Source organism: Acomys russatus, chromosome 5, assembly GCF_903995435.1.
Source record: "Acomys russatus chromosome 5, mAcoRus1.1, whole genome shotgun sequence".
Taxonomy (NCBI): Eukaryota; Metazoa; Chordata; class Mammalia; order Rodentia; family Muridae; genus Acomys; species Acomys russatus.
Genome location: NC_067141.1, coordinates 6,635,743 through 6,652,928, shown reverse-complemented (window position 1 = coordinate 6,652,928; position 17,186 = coordinate 6,635,743). Strand labels below are relative to the sequence as shown.

The window sequence follows — 17,186 nt, the reverse complement described above, 5'->3', positions numbered from 1 at the left end:
AGGTCTTCTCCCGCCTCAAGTGTTTGCACTGCGTCCCTGTGGGCTCCTCTGGGAGCGTCTTGCCTGAGATCTCTCACTTGTCCCTATCCACTCCTGCGCGGCTCTGTCCCCCGCCCGCACCCAGCGTGGCGCGCCCCCTCTCCGCGCGCGGGCGGGCGCTGAACAGTGTCGCCGGCCGCCTGCAGGTGTCTCCCCACGGAGGGGCGCGCGTCCCTGCGCCGTGGCCGCTGCCAGGCGCCCGCGGCTGCTCGCCGAGGCGCACTCGCGCTCCGGGCTCCGGGCGCGCTGGTCCGCTCCACTCCGCGGCCCCGGCCGCCCCGCATCCCCGTCCTCTCGCGTCCCCGCCGGGGGCCATGGGCCCGCGCCACGGGCGTCATCGCCGACCGCAGGCACCCGAGCCCCGGGGCGGGCGCTGACGCGGGCGCCGCTGCCAACTTCGCGCGGAACTGCGGGAGGCGCGGGCGGCATGAAGACGAGCCGCCGCGGCCGAGCGCTCCTGGCCGTGGCCTTGAACCTGCTGGCGCTGCTCTTCGCCACCACCGCCTTCCTCACCACGTACTGGTGCCAGGGCACGCAGCGGGTACCCAAGGCGGGCTGCGGCCAGGGCGGCGGCGCCAACTGCCCCAACTCGGGCACCAACGCCACGGCCAACAGCACAGCCGCCCCCGCCGCCGCCGCGAGCCCGGCCGGCGCGCCCTACAGCTGGGAGGCGGGAGACGAGCGCTTCCAGCTGCGCCGCTTCCACACTGGCATCTGGTACTCGTGCGAGGAACAGCTTGGTGGCCCGGGTAAGTGCTAGCGCGAAGCTCCCCGGGGACGCGCGCCCGCAGGTCCCGGACCGGGAGGTGGCGCGTCCGGAGATCACCACCCTCCCCACCTCCCGCGCACACCCTGGCTGCGGGGTCCCAGGGCTTGTGGTTCTGCTTGAAGTCATTTCCCCCGCACGCCCCTCCTTGCTTCCATCCGCCCCGTCTAGGTTCTGGAGGTGACAGTGGGAGCAAGGGACCTTTGCTGCGGGTGACCCCTCCTACTACAGATCTATGGAGCCAGGAACCCAAGGGTTCTGCTACTTGCGTCTTCAAGCTGCGCTGAACCTCTAGGACAGGGCTGGGGAAAGCAGGGAGTAGGAAGAGCCTCACAAGCACCCCTAGAATCACAAACCTGAGTATCCTGGAGCCCTCCCGGGAGTCGATGCCATGGGAAGGGAGTCAGGCGGGAAAACAGGAGCAACTCTGGTCACTGGGGCCCGGGTGGAAGTCTTGGCTTAACACAAGGCTCCTTCAGAACTGGGGAGGGAGCTGACTTTTCAGAAAGTAGACTGAACACCTTCATCCCCACCCCCACCCGGATCCCCAGGCAGCCAGGGCTGAAGTGAATACCCCAAGGCAGGCAGCAAGGCTGGAGATCTTAGGGGACATCTGCCTGACAGGGTACTGTGCCATATGGTGGGTGGTACTGGCTGTGGACTCAACCCACAGCTTAACAACAGTAAGCCACTGTTCTGGCAGGACCCCTTTGGAAGCACCGGTCTCCCCTCTTCCATAGCCTTATCTTTTCTCACACTCAGCATAGCCTGAAATTTCCAGGACCTATCTTTTAGTCACTTTCTCCTTAAGATGTCACTCGTGTTAGGTCTTTGTTGTGTCCCCCACTGCTGGGTATTGCCAATAAATATTTGCAGTATGATATGTAAGAGAGAGATGTTGGGTGGGGTCTCAGGTTGAAAGGGCTGGAGTTATCCTGTGCTGCTTGCAGGGCCTTGGGGGAGGTGGGGGTGGGCAACTGAACTTTACTGTGACTTTGTCTGAGCATGTTGGCTATTTGCCAGCGACACAGGCTATTTGAAAAGGACTTGAGATTTCATTGTGACATGTGGTTGAAGAAGAAGAAGAAGAAGAAGAAGAAGAAGAAGAAGAAGAAGAAGAAGAAGAAGAAGAAGAAGAAGAAGAAGAAAGAGAAACAAAAATTAGCCTGACAGCCTCTTGGCTAAAACTTCTTGCTTCCACAGGCACGATCTGATCCTCCCACACAGCAGCCGTAGAGCAACACAGGCATCTGCACCCTTCTGGGCTCAGGTCTCTATAGACCTTCATACATGAACCCCAAAGAAGGGATGGCTGTGGATTCTCCTTCAACAGCAGGCAGCTGCCCCTGAGATCTGGGAGGCCCTGTCCTGGAAACATGCCCCCTTGCAACTCCTGGATGGGCCTTGCCACTGGCCCCTGCCTCTGTAGTGTGTCTGGACTCTCACTTTATGGTCTGGTGTCTCTGCTGAAGGCTCCCTGAAGGCTGCACACAGAAAGCTCTGCAGCTGATCCTTTGCTCCATGCTTGAAGTCCGAGCTTGACTGCTATGCTTTAAAAAAAAAAAAAAAAAAAAAAACAAAACTATTAACAGAAACATATTTAAAGCAGTGTTAGCTAGCTCCTGTATATTTCGAGCACCAGGCCCTGCTAAAACTGTCACCTGTGGAATCTTGTGGCATCCTAGTCTCTGGGCCAGGCATCCACTTGTGGAAGACCCATTTTTTTTTTTTTTTTCAGATGAGGCTGGGGCAGGGGGCAGTTGGAGAGGGAGCTTGAATTGCCTTCTTGCTTGCTGAAGACCAACCAGGGAAGTGATGGAGAAGGGGAGCCCTGCAGTTGGGGACCTGAGACAGGAGCGCTTATGGCCAACATGAGACCTTCACCCCCCCTAACCCTATTAGTCAAAATGCCCATGGCTGATCTGCTGGGCCCCCTTAGTTTTCATTGGCTACAGCTTGTGCCTCCCAGAAAAATCACAATTGTCTTGCTCTGAGCTTGGCAAATAGTTGCTGGTGAGAAATTTGGGAGGTCTAAGGCCATTCAGATGGGTCTCTCCAACTGCTATGCGCAGCCCCCAGATCTTGCCTTCATCACTGAGCTCCGGAGGGTGTTAGGAAGTACCTGGCCTCAAACTTTTGTTGCCATGACAACCTGTCTTCTGCGTTCTGTGATGATTTTATTTATTTATTTATTTTTTATGCCAAGAGGGAAAAACATCCCAACAAGGCCTGAGCAAATCTTGCCCTATTCTCTCCTACTGCAGCCGTAGCCAGGGAGAGCCTAGCTCCCCATTCATGTGTCTGGGTGCACCATATGGTACCCTTTGCCCCCCAACACTGCTGCTCTCTACCCTTGGGCACCTGTGAGGGGTATCCTGAACAGACACATAGCTGCCAGCCCCACCCCAAAGAGCCCTCTTCTCCTTCAAGAGAGGGCATGGGCATCCTTGTGCATAGTCAGAGCAGAGCAGCCCTGCACAGTCCCTTCCTGCAAATTAGATTTCTTTACTGGGTTTGATATTTAGAAGAATTGGGAGGATCGTGGGGGAGGGGGGCAAGGTCTAGGCCTGGAGTGGGGGACAAGGGAGGTCTTGGGGTGCGAAGTGATGGGGTCGAGCTTATGCTGACTGTTGCTTATGTGATGTGTGGGCCTCTGCCCTTTGTGTGTGTGTGATCTAAGGATAGGAGTGTCTCAGGAAGCCCAAGGTCATGGTCTCAGGGGCCCACAAAGCCGGCTGAATGGTACTGGAGAGAGAAAAAGGAGTAGGCCCTGTGTGGGTAGGCGGTATGGTCTGAGAGTGACACGTGAGCTCGCAGGCAGCCCCGGCGTGGAAGCTGAGACCCTAGACCTGTAGGATTATAGTCTGACTCTAGACTTACTCTGCCCTGTGCGGGATGATGGATGGGTGGATCTTCCCCTTGCTACCACGTGACTTTGGCCGGAGCCTCTGATCGCTGCCCCGCAGATGGGGAGGGTATAGCAGCTCACCCCACCTCAGGTGCCGGGGTTCAATGACAGCATAGAGACTGAGCAGTTCATGATCAGCCTTGCTTCCGCTACCCTGGCCCGAGCCACTGTATCTAGCCCTAGGATGTTACCCCTCTCTCAGACCCTTCCCACACTCCCCGGAGCCCAGAGTCCCCAAGGCCCTGGGCTCATACCCTGCATCTCAGAATGTCTCTCTTGCTGGGTTTTCACACTCTAGCCATGCTGGCTTTTAGTATAGCCCCCCTCCCCGACCCTGGCTCCAGGGCCTTTGCACAGGCTGTTCCCTTAACTGGACTGCTCTACCCTTAACTGGGCTGACTTTCTCTCAGATCCACCCAAAACCATTTTTCATGGTTTTAGTCTTCCAGGGAAATCCTGACCCCCTGACGAAACTGCCCCTATCTTATGTTTCTGGTACACACTTTTTTTCTAACTCCGACGGTCAGCCTTATGCCCACATTAGTCAACAATACTTGTCCACTCTGTACCTTGTGAACTTGGGGGATTGATGATTAATTTTTTGAAATTTATTTATTTTTACTTTATGTATATGGGCGTCTTCTCTGCATGTGTGTCTGTGTATCACAGGAATGTCTACTGCCTACTGAAGCCATAAGTGGGTGTCAGGTCTCCTCAAACTGGAGTTACAGACAGCTGTGAGCCACCATGTGAGTGCTGAGAATCGAACCAGTATCCTGGGGAAGAACAGCCAGTGCTTTTAACAACTGAACCGCCTCTCTAGCCCCTGGAGTTGCTTCTCTCTTTTTTTTCCCAGCACTTGGGAGGCAGAGGCAGGCGATTCTCTGTGAGTTCGAGGCCAGCTTGGTCTACAGAGCAAGTTCAAGGACAACCAAGGCTATACAGAGAAACCTTGTCTTTACACCCTACCCCCAGCAAAGAGCTCAGGCCCCTAATTCTGAAATACCACAGAAAGCCCCCTCCTAGCACATCTCACGTCAGAGCCTCCAGAGTCCGTACCACTCTCCCATGGCCTGCTCAACCTGACCTTGTCCTACGACCCTAGCTGAGCCTCCCTTGGGTCCAACTGCATGTGGCTTCTGCCCTGGGAACTAGTTAACCACTGGCCAAAAGTGTTCTGTTAAACGCAAGCCGAGTTGCCTCCAATACCTTCCATCTCGAAGCTGGGTTTGCCAGGTACTCCAGTGTTCGTGAGGGTCTCAGGAACCCTCCCCAGGGCCTTTCTGGCCTCCCCCTGGTTTCTTTGCCCTACTGCACCAGCCTCCGTACTAGTCCTCCAACAACCCAGATACTCCTGCCACAGGACCTTTGCACTTGCTGAAACTGGTATCTGCAAACACCCAGCCTCACACAGCTTCTTTCTTGCTGCAGCATCTTGCCTTTCTGGAGCATTCTGTTGAGTCAGTGACCTCCTGCTCAATTCTGCCCGCCCCCCTTTCTCTAAAAGCTGCCTGTCTGTGGCATTTAGCTTTCATTTCTCTTTTTGCTGCCCCCCCCTCTTCTGCTGGGATGCTATCTCTACAGAGACACAGATTTGGACTGCTGCCACTCAGCAAGGGCCAGTGGATCCTGTTGAATGTGTTGGGGACCTGGTATCATCTCAGGATCCCTGTGGTAAGAGGCCAGACTGCTCTGTGCCGTTGTTTACCATGGATATACCTTTCTTTCTCCTGCCCTTGATGGCTCCATTCCTGAAAAGTCTAGGGGATCCTGAGGAGCCAAGGGGGCTGGTGTTTGCCCTTTATTAAATTTGAAGATGCTATACCTCTGGCCTCTATGATGCCTATGGGACATGGTAGGGGAAGGTAATTGATGCTGAGTAACAGGGACATGTGGAGGAGCAGAGCAGGACTCCACTGTTTCTCCAAGGCTCAGCCCCAGACCTGGGTTCGAGATTCATCTGCTCCCCAAGCAATAGCATTCGGTGTCCTTGTCTGGCCAGTCCCAGGATTCCCTGCTGTCCACGCTCTTTTGATCCTATCCCTGCTTCTTTCAGTCCCACCTCGGCTCACCGATGACGTGCAGTTACCAGGCTCAGGGCCTTTGCTTAGGCAAACCCCTCAGCTGGCATGCCCTCCTTTCTTTAGAAGGTTTTCCACCACCGCCTCCTACACCAACCACTGCCTTCCTTAGTCTCTTCTCACTTCGCTGAAATGACTTGTTGAGTTCTGGACACTTTTATAGTTTGTGTTGCTTTTTGATTGTTTATTGACACGTTGTTTCACTGAGGAGCCCTGGCTGGTCTGGAACTTGCTACGTAGACCAGGTTGGCCTTGAATTCAGAGATCCGCCTGCCTCTGCTGGGCTTATAGATGTGTGCCCCCATGTCCGGCTGCAAATTGACAGTTGATATCTCCTGTCCTAAAGGGCTCAAGCAAGGGAGGGTCTGCAGAGCAGAAACCAGACCCTACTGTCCTAAGGTATAGAGTCCTCAAGAAGTGGCAAGTCCTGTGGGGAGGAGCTGGCATGGCTTGGGTAGGTTCTTGGGTCCCAGGATGGGGCGGCCTGGGTGGGGACGCTGGTGGAGACAGGTACAGCGCTAAGCAGAGCTTTTCATAGACCCCTCTGGTTGTCAGATGAAGCCTTTGCTTTCTTACTCCCCTGGGAAGAAGGGGCAGCAGGGGGAGGCCGTTTGTTGCTTCCTTCCTGTGCCTCTTCACCGGCCTTCACCGCCTTCTGTCTGCCACAGTGGGAGGCAAGGATCTGTCTAGGAACAGTCTGAAGATTAATACAGCCTTGCTGCCTTTCCATTACACATGGGTGGCAATGCGGTCCAGGTGCGGGGGTGGGCTGCCCACACCGTGCAAGCTTGCCGTTTGGGGGGATCTTGGCTGTGAGTGCAGGGCCCTTGATGGGGGTGTGTGCTGGTTGGCTTTTTGTTTGTTTGTTTGTTTTTTGTTTGTGTCAACTTGACATAAACTAGTGTCAGATGGAAAGAGGGAAAGTGAATTGAGAAAGTGCCTTTGTCAGAGTGGCCTGTAGGCAAGGAGCGGTTTCCTTTCTTTCTTATTTGTATTTTTTTTTGTTTTTTATTAATGGCTTAGATGGGAGGGCGGTGCCACCATGGGCAGATGTTCCTGGAGTATATAATAAAGCAGACTGAGCAAGGCATGGGGAGCAAGCCAGTCAGTGGTGCTCCCCCACAATGCTCCCCCACGGCCTCTGCTTCTGCTCCCGTCTTCAGGTTTCCACCTTGAGTTCCTGCCCTAACTTGTTTTCATGAGGGACTATAAGCTGTAGAGTGAAATAAACTCCTTCCCCAAGCTGCTTTTGGTCCGTGGCATTTATCACAGCAAGAGGAAGCTAACTGGGACAGGGGACCCAGGATGAGGATTCCCCGCTGGGCTTCTGGAAGCAAAGCTGGATGGCTTGTAAGTAGTGTCGGGAGGGAGTGCTATGGCATCTTGTCCTGGGTTTCAACTTGCCAGGGTCAGGGTAGCCATGGAGAAAGAAGGAAGGGAGACAGGGACACACAGGCCGGGGATGCAGGCAGAGCCTGAGAGGGCCACAGAGCAAGACTGAGGCAGGAACAGTGGAAGGCAGGAAGGGGAAGCTGGGACAGGGAACACAGGGCACAGGGCGTCAGAACCAGAGGGAAAGAGAAAGCAATAGGAAAGGAGTCACAAAGAGACAGACACAGGCACGCCCCCATACACAGTCACACGTGCAGACCCCCAAGTGTTCACAGGCACACTCATGCACGCACATGCACACACACATTCATGCACGAACAAACCCGTTTGCACACATATATGCACCCCATACCAACCAGTCCTCACTTGCAAACATGTCTACACATATAAGCACATGCACATGTTTGCACAGTCACACATACTCACGCACACACAACTTATTTGTACATGTGCACACTCGTATACCTATGCACCCATGAACAATTGTATACAAATATCTATCTATATATACCATCTATGCACACGTACTCCCATGTTCTCAATTCCCATCAACACACATCTCTACATACATGCATAGTGCACACTCATGCTCACATCATGCTTCCCCATGCCCCCTTACATACATGTTCACGCCTGAACACACAGGAATGATCCCGCATGCCTACACACGCACAAACACATTCCTACACGTAACACACACATACACACAGCACATATGCCAACACTTGCACACGCACTTACATATGCACACCCATTGGTGTGAAGGTTTCTCTGCAGTGCCCAAACACAGAAGCTTGCTGTTTACCCCAGGAGCAAGGAAGCTGGGTTTCATGGTGGCTCTATTTGCTGTCCTTGGAGGAACGTCCACCTGGTCGCCATTGTGGCTTTGACCTCTTCAATGAAGGAATCCAAAGGATGGGACTCTCTATGGCTTTCGAGCCTACTTTAGTCTTTCTCTCTGCTAGTGAGGACCCACACCCATCTGTCCAAATATGAGCCTTCACTGCTGCTGAGCTCTTCCCAGACCCTGAACACTTTCCCAATGTACCCTTCTTTGTAATAAGACTTATCTGGGGTGATTTTTTTGGTCTCCCTTTGGTGTTCACTATTCCATTTGTTCATTCACTGCCACCCCGAGCCAGATCCTCCGCTGGGTGCAGGGAATTTAGTGAACCTGAGTTGGCAAGGCCCTCGAGGAGCACACAGTTCTGTGGTGAGATGGGAGCAAATTAAGTCAAGGAAATCAACAATTCACAGGCTCTGCTCTGGAGGCATCGAGGAGCTTTGGGTAGGCTCCTGGATACTCTGATGCGGTGGACTCTGGAGTGGAAAGCCCAGCTGGTTTTTAGTCCAGTCTCTCATTAAGTCAGGCTGGCCCGGAGCATGCAGCCCTCTGGCCTCAGCCTCCCCAGTGCACTGGGGACATCTGGAGGAGCTAAGGCTTATCTCCTCTCATGGTTGGCCTGTCTTCTACCTCTTGACTCATGTTTTACTGAGTTGTGTTTTCTTAGGAAATTGTTTTTGCATAGTTTCAAGTGTATTGCATAGATTTTAGAACCGAGAGAAAAATACTGGCTTTCCCAAAGAGTTTCTTGTCTCTGGCTCGTGTAAACATGGGTTTTCCTTTTCTCCTGATTTGTCATGCAGAAACGGGTGACATGTGAGGCCCTGGGGCGTCTGCTTCTGCCTGGGGCCCAGCCCTGCTGCCTTTCTCTGAACGGGTCCAGGACTCTTGGATTTTTCAATTCCGCTCGCTCACCTTTTCTGGCACCTGCTTGTCTTCTTGCGGTCGTCTTTCCTGAGTTTTGTTTTGTTAATATTTTTAAGTTGAAAATTTTGTGTCCGTAGTTAAAAATGATGGCTGCAATTTTATTGCTTTGATTTGCCTCTGAGGGCCACTTTGGCCTTGTCCCACGGGTTCCCAGATACTGCATCTTTGAAATGGTTTTGTACAACTTCGACAGCTGCAATTTTGTTCCTTGAGTCCTGAAATTTTAGTTTTGTTACGTCTTTATCCAAGTATAATTTAGCAGAGCTTTTACAAATTTCCCAGGGCTTCGTCTTATTTGCTTACCTTTTTGTCATTAATTTTTAATTGACTGAGTTAGAGAAAAGGTGAACAGGACAGGTTCTTGCAAATACATTTGCGTATGTGTGTTTATGGTAAACGTTTTATGTGAAACAGCAGGTGGAGTTCCTTAGTTTATTTTAAGGCAGCTGTATGCAGAGTATTATTTAAAGACTCTAGGGCTTGAGAGATGGCTCAGCAGTTAAGAGCACGTGCTGCGCATGGGTGCTAGCTAGAATTCCAATCCCAGAACCAACTAGACAAGGCAGATGTGATCTCACACATGCCTGTAACCTCAGCATTGAGGAGGGCAGAGAGGGGCAGCCAAAGAGTCAGCCAAACCACAAGCTCCAGGCTCAGAGAGAGATCCTGACTCAAGTGAGTAAAGCAGATGGGGCAGAGAACACCTTACACTCTCCTCTGGCTTCTGTGTGCATGATGAGTCTTATGCACACAGACACACAGACACAGACCTAGGCACGCACCCTCGCACACATGTGCATGCACACAGGCACTGCTGCCCAACCGGCTTTGCTCCCTGGGTCTTGCATCATCAGCTGAGTGAAGCAGATCACTCTCTCTGCAGCAAGGCGCTCAGTTCTTGCTTGCCTCTGGGATGGCTTGGTTTTTTATTGAGTCTGGATCTACGTTATTCATCATGAGGAAATTCATGGCAGTTATATTTTCGTTGTGGAATTGTGGAATTGATCTTTTCTCCAGATAAAATGGCTGTGCTCCCCAGTGAATGCTTTCTCTTCTGACTACGGTTTTTTCATATTTGAGCCTTGCTGTCTTTTGTCACATCCCTTCGACATTTCACTCTCCACTTTGCTTTCGCTTTTCCGTGTCTTCTGAGGTGGAGATACATACCATATTTTCTTTGGGTACTATCTCAGGGTCTTAACTACTTAACACTCCACTCCATCACAGACATTTGGTCTCACTTTTCTTTTAATTAAAATAGTTATTTGTTACTGTGTGTATGATGTGTGTGTGTGTGTGTGTATGTGTGTGCATGTGTGTGTGCTAGAGCAAACGTGTGGCAGAGGACAACTCTGTGGAGGCAATTCTCTCCTTTCACTGTTGCGTGGGTTCCCAGGTTTGGAAGCAGGCCACCAGGTTTATATGGAAAGACATCTCGCTGGCTTCCCTTCTTTATTTTGGCCAAATGCTTTCAGTTCTTAATTCTTTAACTCTCCCTGCGCCCCCCCCCCACACCCCAACTTGCTATGTGGACTACCCTGGCCTTGAACTCCCAGAGCCCTACTTCCTTCTTCCTCCCCAGTGATGGGACAAGAGCTGTACGAGATCATCTTTGGCAACATTTGATTTTCTAATATTTTACTATATGGGTTCTAGTTTTTAAAGACTAGTTTTGTTTTTCCCCACATATATTCACAAATGTGTGCAGGTACCCATGCAGGCCAGCAGAGGGCATCAGATCCCACGCGCCTGGAATTGCAGGCAGTTGTGAACTGCCTGAGACAGGTGCTAGGGCCTGAGCTTGAGTCCTCTGAGACAACAGTGAGTGCTCTTAAGCACTGAGCCATCTCTGCAGCCTGTGTGGGTTCGGTTTTGCTTTCTTTACTAACGACTTAAACACATACTGATGTACAATCGGTTTTTAATACTTGCTGACACGTCTGACAAGTTGACACTTTAAGGAAATTATGAGGAGCAAACATCCCATCTTGGATAGGATGTTAGGTGCTTTTGAAGTCTGTTTTCTCCATACTTGTGATGGTGAGTACAGCTTGACTCTGTGCCTGCGTGTGCTTCTATTGCCAGTTTTAAACCTTCTTAGGAAGCCGCCCTTCAGTTTCATGTGTATGTTGGTGGGCTTCCATGCATAGCATGATGGGACGTGAGTGGTCACCGTGTGTCAGGTCCCCTACTGGAGGCTAGATACAGTTCGGGAGAAGATGGCCTGCCATGAAAGATTGTGACAAAATGCCTGATACAAATAGCATACAAGGAGGGAGGGTTTCTCTTGGCTTCTTGTCTCAGGGGCTCTACTGTGAGCAAGTGACGAGGGGAGACATGGGCGGGCAGAAGGTATCCGGCATCCCCCAGCTCTTACCCACCACGTGCCTCTGTGGCCTTCAACTGTAGACATATGTGGCTGCCTCCCCTACACCTGCTGGACATCACCATGTATTTTCTGGCACTTTGGATCAAAGAACTGACTCTGGAGACCATCAGCCTACACTTGGCAGAAATTAGCTATGTTTTCTTTCCCTGAATTCTTGTACGATTCCCTCATAAATATGCATGCACATATGTAAATATATATTACATATATATATATATATATATATTTTTTTTTTTTTTTTTTTTTTTTTGAGACAAGGTATCTTATAGTCCTGGCTAACGCAGAACTCTATGTAGTGGAAGATGACCTTGAACTCATGATCTCTCTGCCTCTACCTTCTGAGTTGTGGGATCACAGGTGTGTGCCACCACACCCAGTTTTTGCAATACCATGGTTTTAACACTGGCTCGTGTGTACCTTAGGCAGGCTCTCTGCCAACTATATTACACCCTCAGCCCCAAAATGTTTTGTTTTGAAGATTGCCCTCTATCTCTGTGTGTGTAAGAGAGAGGGAGGCAAAGCAATCTGGGGAGTCATAAAAGGGCACAGAACCCCTGGAACTGGAGTTTCAAGCAGTTATGAGCCACCATGTGGGTTCTGGTCATGGAACCCAGTATTCTTTAGTTCTCTTAACTGCCGAACCATCTTTCTAGCCAACAAAGGGCTTAAAAACTAGTCCTGGTACTCAGGTTAGCTCAGGAAGGGTTGAGGCTGATGGTAATGGTGATGACTTAAGAGACGCCCCTCTCTGGAGCAGCTTTTGGCTTACAGGAAGCTGAGTGGAAGGTGTAGAGACCTCCTGGGTGACACACACGCAGCTCCCTACTGACTGAATCCCACACCCAAAGGCGTTTATTTGGCACACAGTTGGTGGTTCCACATGGCCATCACCCAGGCCACAGTTAATGTTGGGTTATGCTGGGTGGTGTTGCCTGTGGCCTTGGACGACTGTGGAAAGCCATCATGACAGTACCCTATGCCCTGACTTTTCTTGCCCAGATCATAGCCTGGTGTCTTCTTCCATCTCCCTTCCAACCCTGGCAACCAGTGGTCTTTTCACTGTCACCAGCATGTCACAGAGTCGACACACAGACTGAAGCCTTCCCAGACTAGCTTTTGTCACCAAGCAGAATGCATTTAAGTCCCTACCCACCCCCTTTCCTTCCCTCCCTTTGTACAGTGGGGTTGGGACGCAGGCCACCACACCCTCCAAGCGTGTGTCCCACAACAACTGTAACCGACCTTTCCACATGTTTTTCATTGTATAGCTCACTTATCTACTGCTAGATAATATTCCACTGTCTAGACATATCATAGTTTACTTCACCTGTGAAAAGACACTTGGTTGTTTCCACGGTCAGGCAAGAATTAAGAAGAACAGGTGGACACAGATAGCACTGGTTTCGTTTGTTTGTTTTCCCAAGGCAGGGTTTTTCTGTGTAGCCCTGGCTGTCCTGGAGCTCACTCTGTAGGCCAGGCTGGCCTCAATCCACCTGTTTCTAGGCCCCCAAGTGTAGGGATTGAAGGCAGATATCACTGTTCTTAACATCAAATAATGTGGATTCCAGGATTCTGAGCGAAGCCTGTCTACTGTTCAGGAAACTACGAGGCTGCCTTGTGTTTTCCTTAGCTGCCACCACCAACTTGGACTTCCTCTTGCTTGAGTCCCTCTACCTTCTGCTGCTGTGGGCACTGTAGGTTTTGTGCTTTACGCTGTTGCATTCCCCATCACTCTGCAGAGCACACTCACCGATGGGACTGATTGCTGCTCTCTCTCCTCCAGGTCTGTCGCTTTCTCGCTCACAGTTTTAACGGGGGTTTATTCTGGAGAGTGCGTTCTTCAGCCCCTGGCATCTCTGGGCCTCAAGTGTCTCCCCCTTTTCTCTTTCCCCAACCCCCATGTAACCCTTGATGGCCTGGAACTTACTGTATCGACCAGGCTGACCTCTAACAGATCTTCCTGTTTCTGCCTTTCTCATGCTGGCATCACAAGCCTGTACCACCTCTCACTCTCTGCTCTGTGGCTAGGATGCGTCCGTCCCAGACCGGCTTCGAGGCCTCTGGTAGACTGAGGATCTTGTTTCCTCTGTGTTGTGTTCCGCCTTCACTTCTTTTGGTTTTCTAGAGATGGGTGATGTCTCCACCAATGTTAGAGAAGGTTCTAGGTACTAACTCGAGCTCCAGCTCAGAGAACAAATATCAAAGAAAGGGAAACCTCTGGCTGCACGAATGTCACAGCACTCGGAGGCAGAGGCAAGTGGACCTCTGTGAGTTTGAGGCCAGCCTGGTCTATAGAGTGAGTTTCAAAAAACAAACTAACGAAAGAAAGATAAAAAGAAAACTAGCTTTGGGAATGTGGGTTAGTGGTAGGGAGCTTACCTAGCAAGGCCTGGCTTCCATTGCAAATAAGCAATCAATCAATCAATCAATCAATCAATCAAACAAACAAACAAATTAATCTGTTGTCTGTCCTTGAGCTCTGCTAGCTATGGTTCTGAGTCATCACATTTGTCCGCTGGGAGTGAAATAAGTCTCCAAGCTTCCGGCCACTAACACACTGTTGGAGCCATTTTCCATAGGACTGAGCCTGCGGTTTGCTCCTCTGAGTGCCTTTCTGCCCTTTGTGTGTTTCTAGCTTGTTCTGGCCCGTTCCTTCCTCATTTGGCTCCCGTTTTGCCTCCCTGGCATCTCTCCTGGGCTAAATCTGTTCGTATTTCCCAAGCGCCGGAGGCTTCTCGGGATTTATATTTTCGTAGGGATCTGAACACATGCTTTCAGGAATGACTTTGCGCTTCTCACAGTGAGTGTGTGGCAGAGGTCTGCCTCTCCTCCCGACCTGAGTGTGCCAGGCTGCTGCTTCGCTTGCCTGCTTGCTTCCCTCCTTCCTTTCCTCCTTCCCTTCCTCTTTCTCTTGGCTTTTTGTTTTATTTTATTTTTTGAGACAAGGTCTCACTATGTAGCCCAGGCTGGCCCTTGCTGCCAAAGGACCAAGATTAGTGTGCAGCACCCCACTTGGCTTCCTTATTTCTTATCCTTGGGTATGAGAGGGTCCCTTCTGGATTGTCCTGTATTCACAAATGGGCGACTGGTTCCTCTGGTGAGGTTTTTCTTTTCCTTTCCTCTCCCCCTTTCCCTTCAATTCTTTCTTCTTCCCTCCTTCTAAGTCTTGCTCAATGATTTAACTTCTTTTAGAATCCTGCCTTTTCTGGAATTGTTTCCCTTCTGTATCTGCTAGGAGCAGGCTGTCTCTCTGTGTTTCACCTCCAGGGCCTTGAATGTGGAATAGGACTGCTCTCTGCTACTCGAGGCAGTCTCTACTTCTGTCTTAACAGAAATGCGCGGGTGTGAAACATTGATCCCCAGCACGCATCAGCCCTCTGCAGCTGCAATTTTACTTTGTCCTTCAGGGTACCAACAAGGCAGCCCCCAAATGCCATGACTCTCAGCCATGGGCATCGTGGCTGCTGAGTGGGTGGGTGGGTGGTGGGAACGGACAGGCTTCGGTGGTGAACCTGGTTTCCTTCCTACACAGGGTGAGTGTAGCCTGAGTGGACCAGGCAATATGGAGGTGTGGGTGCAAACAGGTACATGAGTGCAACGGGAGGTGGAGTGTGCAGGGGTGGTACGGTGCCACAGGGCGGGAGCGTTCCTCCATCCTTCCTGGCTGCCTCCAGTGACAAGTGGATTTGTGGGAATCTCTTTTTGGTCTAGAAGAGACAATTGGCCATAGGCCAATTTCCCAGCAGCTTGCAACCCCGCGGTGCTTTCGGGAGTCTCAGAGCACTGTGTGTGAGAGGGGATGAGCAGGGCCAGGGCTTGTCCCAGAAGCTCCATCCTCTGCCGAAGGGACATGTTAGTAAAGAGAAAGGGTGAATGGGGGATGCACAAGGCCAGAAGCAGGAGGCGAGTCAGGACTGCGGCTGACCATCCATTGGCTCCTTGTTCTCTTGCTCCATGTCCACAATCTGCTCAGAGCTGCACTAGCATGGAGGCAGACTTGCCATCCTCCCCCCTTCCAGCACCTTTTCCCACAGGGATGCAGATGAGCAGCAGGCAGCAGGGGGGCTCTGTTCTGTGAGGAAGCCTGAGATCTTGAGCAAATCATTCCACCGAATGGTGCCTCGTTTTACCCATCAATAAGACAAGGCTAAAATTCCAAATGGGGGTCATCCTTGGGTCCTTGCCTAGATTGTGGCCGACAGTCAACCCCCCAGGACACACAGGACATTTCTGCTGCTATGAAGTCCTTATAGAACACTTGGAAGGCAGAGAGCGTGGCAGGATTTGGCCCGGGGACAGGAAGATGTGGGGCCGTTGCATCTGAGTGACTTCGAAGAGCTGCTCAGGCCAGTCAGCTTGCCTCGACTGCAGGCTCCAGAGCTGCCTGAAAGTCTTGCTGTATATCCAAGCAGCTGGGACCCAGCAGATGAAGGTCTTGTCTCCTGGGGACTCCTCCCGGTAGGTCAGTGGCTGGAAGGTATCCATCTCTGACACTGCAGTCACTACACTTCTGAGCACTGTTGTGGGTGCAACGCTAGTTTTACTTACTTTCTTTCTTTTTGTAATGAGGAAACAGTGATGAACATGCCAAGGCGTCTGCTCTTAGGAATCTTCTGTTGTTCTGTGTAGGCGTGCTGAGCAAGGGAGTGTCTTAGTGACTCTTGTATTGCTGTGAAAAGACACTTTCTTTTACAAGTTGTCCAAAGCAACTTATAAAAGAAAGCATTCAATTGGGGGAACTTAGCCAGGTGGTGGTGGTGCACACCTTTAATCCCTGTACTCAAGAGGCAGAGGCAGCTAAATCTCTGGGTTCAAGGCCAGCCTTGTCTACAGAACAAGTTCCAGGACAGCCAGTGTGACACAGAGAAACCCTGCCTTGAAAAACAAACAAACAAACAAACAAATAAATAAATAAATAAATAAATTTGGGGGACTACTTACAGTTTCAGAGGGTTTGTCCATGACTATCACAGGGTGGGGGAGCATGGCAGCAGGCAGGCAGGCAGGCTGAGAGTTTATATCTTCATCCACAGGTTGGAAGCAGAGAAAAAGACTAGACCTGGCATGATCTTCTGAAACCTCAACATCTACCCCCAGTGACCACACCTCTTCCAACAAGGCCACGCCTTCTAATCCTTCCCAAACAGTTTCACCAACTGTGGACCAAGTATTCTAACATGAGCTTACAGAGGCCAGTCCCATCCAAAGCATCCCAAGGACCAAACAACTCGGATGGCCTGGGAAGGCCAGAGGCACAAGGGAAGAAAGAAGTGTAGGCTGCCAGGCATGACTCACTGTTGCAATCCCAGCCCTTCGGAGGCTGAGGCAGGAGGATCACAGTTTGAAGCCAGCCTGTGTTGCGTAGTGAGACCCTATGTCTGGAAAATGTAGATAAACACCAGCATGGGGGCAAGAGATGGAAGTTTCTGAGGAGCTGCTTTCTCTGGGTGGCTGAGGCAGGGAGCACTCTGGGGTGATGGCGTGTCTCATGGGACACAGATGTTCAAACAGAGCCTCCCAGTAGAGAGCTGGAGAGAGGAAAAGATGGGTGCAAAATCCCCGAGGTGAGAATAGGGAGCTGAAAGCAGACAGGTGTGGATCACAGCAGCCCAGGCAGGGGAGGTTGGTACCTAGAGCCATGGAGATGGGTGTGGGGAGGGCAATGGAGTGGAAACTGTTCTGCATGAGCACCCAGCAGGCCTCAGTAAGCTGATGGAGGAAGCACAGGAGCTGAGACCCTTAGGTGGTTGGCTTCATAAACTAGTGGGTTGTGCCCCTCTCTGAGAATTAGAAAGATAAGGGAGGAGACGTGCAAGGAGGAAAAGCAGGTGTTTTAATTT

The 17,186-nt window shown here is 51.3% G+C and overlaps 1 protein-coding gene across 1 annotated transcript in view; it reads left to right on the top strand.

Moving 5' to 3' along the window:
- The first annotated feature begins 371 nt into the window (after positions 1 to 371).
- Gsg1l (GSG1 like) overlaps positions 372 to 17,186 on the top strand; it is a 193,994-nt gene continuing 177,179 nt past the window's right edge. The window contains exon 1 of the mRNA XM_051145202.1: positions 372 to 788. Coding sequence (XP_051001159.1) covers positions 467 to 788 — 322 coding nt within the window. The 5' untranslated portion in view covers positions 372 to 466. The remainder of the gene's footprint in view (positions 789 to 17,186) is intronic.